Below are 5816 nucleotides of genomic sequence, written 5' to 3' on the forward strand. Positions count from 1 at the left end.
GATAGGATAGGATAGGATAGGATAGGATAGGATAGGATACATCCCTGTATGAATTAATTGCTGAAGGCATTACTGATGCTTTGGTCCCTGTCCCAGTGAGCCCAGCCCAGCACAGCTGGGGCTCCTGCTTTGCTGTGGCAGTGCACTGTGCTCTCCTGGGCAGAGTTTCCATGTGTCTCTTGTTCCCTGGCAGGAGGGAGGCGTGCAATGAAGGAGAAGGGGACCCTCCCCTGTATGTGAACGTGAACATGTACACGGGCCAGCTGATGAACACCTGGATTGACTCCCTGCAAGCCTTCTTCCCCGGACTGCAGGTGAGCTTTCCTTCTGGAAAAGGCCAAGTAGAGAGGCTCACCCTAATCCTGGGCTGGGAATGAGTGTGAGCAGCTCTGAGCTGAGCTCCCACCTGTGGGTGTGCATCTGGCTGCTCTGATAAGAGCTCAGTTCAGCTCTGCACTGAGATAACCATGTGGGGAGCTCTGGCCTGCTCTCTGCTGGATCTGAGAGACTTTCAACTTCCCTCTTTCAACCTCAGCATTTGTATTCTGTGCGCGAGGCTGAGCTCTGCTGAAGCTTTTACTGCAACGAGTGAATACATCAGTGCTTTTGGGGGTGTTATTTTGTGTGTGTTTTCTGAGGGGAGCATTGTTTTAGATGCCACATTCCAGCAGTAAGTGTGCATGTCTCTGGCTGTTCCTGTGCCCAGGTRCTGATAGGAGATGTGGAAGATGCCATTTGTCTCCATGCCTTCTATTATGCCATCTGGAAACGTTATGGAGCCCTCCCAGAAAGGTACAACTGGCAGCTGCAGGCCCCAGAYGTTCCCTTCTACCCACTGAGGCCAGAGCTGGTGGAATCCACATACCTTCTTTACCAGGTATTTCACTTTTCTGGGTTACACATCATGGGCTGGCCGAAATGCTTTTGTTTTTGTCACTTTTCCCCCCTGACCTCTGGCCAGCTGAGGTTTGGCAGCYCTGGAGCTGCCTGTTGTCATGTGGAGCTCTCTGGGCAGGCACTGCGTTGTTGTGCAATGTTGGTGCTCTGCTGTTTGCTTCAAAAATAGCCTTTTTTTTATAAGTCAGGCAAAACCAACMCTGAACAACCTCTTCTAGAAGCTGCTGGCACATTTTTACAAGGGAGAGACATGGGGCTGTGAACCAAAATGGTTGGAGTGAATGTAATAGCTTTCCTTGCAGTGCTGTCCAGGCACAGCCTGCAGCTGGCAGAGAAAATAAACTGAAATAACTGTCTGCCTACAAGGAGAGTATCAGAGAGTTTGGATTTACTACAGCTTTTACTGGGATTTGCACTAAAGCAAATGTGAGAAGCTTGCACAGGGTAATCCAAGTCATGCTCCTCGAAAGATAAATTTGCTGTGATACACAAGCCTCTGGTACCAATAGGCCTTTGTTGTGTTATTTTTACAAGATTTCAAAATTGCTGACTCTAACTCTTGTCTGTCTTCCTTATTCAGGCCACAAAGAACCCATTTTACCTTCATGTGGGAATGGATATTCTGCAGAGTTTGGAAAAATATACAAAAGCAAAGTCAGTCTTCAATGTTCTTTTCTTCTCTCAGTGCTATATACATGCATTTTATTATACAAATATTGTATAGAATCCAGTCTGCCACATGTAGGTAAACCAGAAAATCCAACCCTCCWTGAATGCCACAGGAGATTATTTAATTGTTGAACACTTCTTTCTTTCCCATCTGAAAATTAAATTCTAGTCCAGTGGCAACTTTAAGCCTTCAGAATTTCAGAACTGCCTTTCAAAATGCATTGCTGATGATCAGCTACTAAAAACTGCTGCAAGTGGTAGTTGGGATTTTTCCTAGGGATCCTGCAAGATTTTTTCACCTCATGGTGTTTAGCTGAGCTGAGGGATGGCCCCTCAGCAAATCAGCTTCAGTTCAAGACAGCAGCAGTGAATCCTGAGGAGCTGAACTTCTCTCAAGACTYACAGGGAAGACAGTGGATTTTTACTGCTCATTATTAAATTACTCATTTTGTAGACAAWTGTGTAACATTTGAGCAGATCAGMCACTGCTGTTGAGTGGGGTTCAGGTGATCCCAGACCCATCAGGACTCAGAACCAATAGCCAGTGAGTGCTTGCACAGCACAGTTGTTCCATTTGAGCCTCACCCCTGGCAGTTGGAATGATCWGAAGGAAAGGAATGTCTGGGGAGCRTTGGAGAGCAGGATAGCTGGGAATTTAGCTGGGAATTTAACCCAAACCAATGCTCACTGTTGCAGGTGTGGCTATGCCACGTTGCACCATGTGGTGGAGAAGACAAAGGAGGATCGAATGGAGAGCTTTTTCCTCAGTGAAACCTGTAAATACYTGTACCTGGTACGTGTGTGTTCCTCACTGTGCATGAACATGGCAGAGGGAGCAGGAGGTTTAATTAATATTGATAATTAATTATCAATTATCAGTTGTTAATTAAACTGTGTGGGGCTGGGACAGGGCATTATTAGAAATTGCTGGGGTTTGTGTATGGGAGTGTAGCAGGCTGTGCTGCTCTTTTTTGGTCTCATCCAGTCTCTGAGGTGGGACAGCTCTCCAGGTGAGCTTCCTGAGCCTGGAGAGCCTCAGCTTTTTGGGAGGAGCACAGGGAGCAGCAGTGCAGGGAGCTGCTGCTGAGCTCTGAGCTAATTGCTGCTTGGAGCCCTCCTGCCTGGAGCAGCCTCTGCTTTCCCCCACTGCRCTCTGGCAGTCACAGGAGAAAGAGTTCAGGGGCTGCCATTGCCTAAGCTCCTGTTCTCAATCTCCTTTAGTGCAGAAAACCAAATAAATCTGTGACTGAGTGGGTGCCAGCCTAGAAATGCCTCACAGAGCAGCTTTGAAATAGTAAGGGCAGTTTACATTGTGGGAGAAGTTTTTCTTCTGCTCTCCTCTTTTAACTGCTCAGATCAATTTAGGACTATTTATTTCCRTTTGCTCGGGCATGATTTAGCACTAAAAGGTATTTTTGTGTGACCYTTTGAAGTGTGAGTATTTGTAACTCCTTGCTGCTGGGAGATGAAGGATGTTACACACCTCCARTGACCATCTCTCCCATCTCTTGTGCAGTTGTTTGATGAAGAGAATCCATTGCATAAATCTGGGAATAAGTTCATGTTTACTACTGAGGGCCACATCGTGTCTGTGGACGGGCGTTTTCGGACCTCRCTGTGGGAGGACATTCTCCCTGGAGAGGAGGAGAGTGCTGACAGAGCCAAACCTGCTGAGCTGAAAGCAGCCAACTTCAGCTCCAATGTAAGAACTGCTCCTGCCCGGGGCTGGGGAGGAGGGCAAAGAGAGCCTTTGGAAATGTTACTGTGGAGTATTTCCTGTGGAAATGTTAAATGGCTGAGAAGCTCCCACGAAAAGCACTTCCAGCAGCAGCATAAATGGGTTATGGTGAAGGGAAAACCTGTTCCCTTTGAACTATTTTGCAGCATTTTTTCTGTTCTATGTTAATTTATTTCTAATAATTTTTCCCTTCCACTTTTCTTTGCCCCTAAAAATTTCCAGTGTGGCTGTCAGGGCAAGAGGGAGCAACAGAGGGTCATTTAAACAAAGCTTTGTCTTTTTTTGGGGTTTTGGGGGTATAAAGGGGACTTTTCCTAGCAGGCCTCAGTGAGCCCAGAGCTGTGGCTCCAGTGCCCATCACCAGCCAGAACAGAKCTGCTTTAATCACAGAATCACAGAGCTGAAAGGACCCTAAAGACCATCTCATTCCAGCCCCATGGGCAGGGACACCTTCCACTCGAGCAGGTTACAGGATAATGTTTTAAATCTCTGCTGTGGCTCCTTCCCTCCTCCCCTCAGAGCTCCAGGAAAAGAGCATTATTTTAAACATTCACAGTTGTCATAGTGARGGGAATCTCAGTTGCACAACAAGCTGTGCTGTGTGTTTGGAAGCTGCAGCCTGCTCTAGGGAAACACTCGCTGCTCATTTATGGGATTTATGCTGGAAGTGTGCAAAGGAACAGGGAAAGTTGGGGTAAAAAGTTATTTGGTACAGTTTTCTGTATTGGGGGGAAATCAGAAAGGATTGCAGGGGGATGGGATTGCCTGGGTTTGGATTTGAGTTTTTTAAAATACTTTAATTTCCTTCCCAGTGTAACAGAGTCCCTGATGAGAGGAGGTACCTGCTGCCCCTAAAGAGCAACTACATGAGGCAGATCGACAGAATGGTGGGACTGATCTGAGTGATGCTCCAGGGAGCCTGGAGGAGCTCRGGATTCCTCTGCTGACATTCCAACCCCTTCAGCTCCTCCCTGAGTCCCCAAGGTGTCCCCTGGGCCTGGTGGGAGCTGTGGACACAAAGGAGATGGAGCTCAACCCCCTGATCTGGGTAACTCCTGTGCCACCTCAACAGACAGCTCCTGGTTGAAGACTTCTATGAAAAACATTGCAAATGAAGGCTGAATATATTTCAAAAGAAAAAGAAGGCAAATTRGCCTGTGCCACTTAGCTACCTCTTTGTAGCTGTGTTACAGAAGTCCCTCCAGAGAAGGGTCTGATATTTCATTTGAAAAGCTCTTGGGGCTTGGGAAAGCAGTGGGAAAGTGCAATTTTTTTTACACCAAGTTGAATTATTGAATTTTTCTGACTAGCAATACACATCTTTAAGGTCTACTCAGGTAGGAACCCGCTGGGTTTGCTGAAACAAAACTGTTCTGTTCTTGGGAAGAGARCTCCTGGTGGTGTAAAAGCTGTTGGTGGAGTCTGATATCCCTCAGCCACAGCTGAACCTGCAGGGTTGTGAGAGCCAAAACCAGGGATCAAACCAATCCAGGTGCCTTTTGGGAGGGGATGGGGGAGGGCAGGGGGAATTGCAAAGCCACTCAGGCAGAAGTTCCCAAAGTTTCCTTGTTTGCCATGTTTTAGTGCCTTTTCAGGAGAGATGCTGCTAAGAGCTGGTGTAACAGTGCATGAAGAACAAACTATTTCACATTCCTGACAGCATTCATGTGTTAGTGCCTTAAGTTCCCTTCAAAGCAGGGAAAACTGAGCTTCCTTGGGAGGATGGAAAAGTATTTCTGATGAGCTGGTTGCAAAATACAGTGGAGCCCAAAGTCCCTCAAAAAGGAACTTTAAAAGAGATGATTTTCATTTTTTTTTTTTTTGAGATACTGGAAGAATATTTGCCTGTGGATATTCTCCAGGAAGAAAGCAGTTAAGGGCTTGAGGGATGAGAACAAACTGAGGCCAAAACAACTATTTTAAATATAACAGGTTTTTTTTTTTTCAGTGGTTCCCCACTGCTTATATACTTTTGACTACAGTTGAAGTAGCAGAATGTTATTTTTGGGTTAATGATTTTTAAATTGAGGCTTAAATATAAAAGGAAGTTGATCTGCTGTATTTTCACCTCCTTACAACTGCATTGGTTTTCATAAACCATGTGTTGCAAGTCAAAACATTTCTAATAAATATGAAGTTTGTGCTGGAGAGGTTATTGGTGGAATCTTTTAATGTACAGATGCATCTCAGGGACTTTGTTGTAGAATCTTCTTTTCTGTGGTAGTTAAATATTTTATTGAGGCAAAAAAAATAATCATCAAGTCTTCTTAGTCTTACTGTGTGTGTTTGAAGGGGTGAAGGGTGGAGGGGGGGAGGGAAATAAGTTAAAATTTCCTAAAATATTGCAATAGAATGGGTTGCCTTGGTGTCTGAGGCAGCTGGCAATTCCAGCTCCTCGAGGATTGGCTTTGCAAATGTATTATTGGAATGTCTGAGCTGCCTGTGKCAACAAAAGCAGGAATTCACAGTGCTGTGATCCAGACAGGCTGGGGCTGTGCCAGGGTGAGAAGGA

At 45.7% G+C, this 5816-nt stretch overlaps 1 protein-coding gene across 1 annotated transcript in view; it reads left to right on the top strand.

The window, feature by feature from the left end:
• EDEM1 (ER degradation enhancing alpha-mannosidase like protein 1) overlaps window positions 1–5574 on the top strand; it is an 11902-nt gene extending 6328 nt beyond the window's left edge. Inside the window, exons 7-12 of the mRNA XM_057383645.1 lie at window positions 194–314; window positions 707–877; window positions 1478–1551; window positions 2263–2359; window positions 3083–3268; window positions 4117–5574. Of these exons, the coding sequence (XP_057239628.1) occupies window positions 194–314; window positions 707–877; window positions 1478–1551; window positions 2263–2359; window positions 3083–3268; window positions 4117–4206 (739 nt within the window). The 3' untranslated portion in view covers window positions 4207–5574. The remainder of the gene's footprint in view (window positions 1–193; window positions 315–706; window positions 878–1477; window positions 1552–2262; window positions 2360–3082; window positions 3269–4116) is intronic.
• Window positions 5575–5816: the final 242 nt, after the last annotated feature.

This window comes from Malurus melanocephalus, unplaced genomic scaffold (assembly GCF_030028575.1).
Source record: "Malurus melanocephalus ecotype Western Australia unplaced genomic scaffold, MMel_1.1 scaffold_648, whole genome shotgun sequence".
NCBI classification, from domain to species: Eukaryota; Metazoa; Chordata; class Aves; order Passeriformes; family Maluridae; genus Malurus; species Malurus melanocephalus.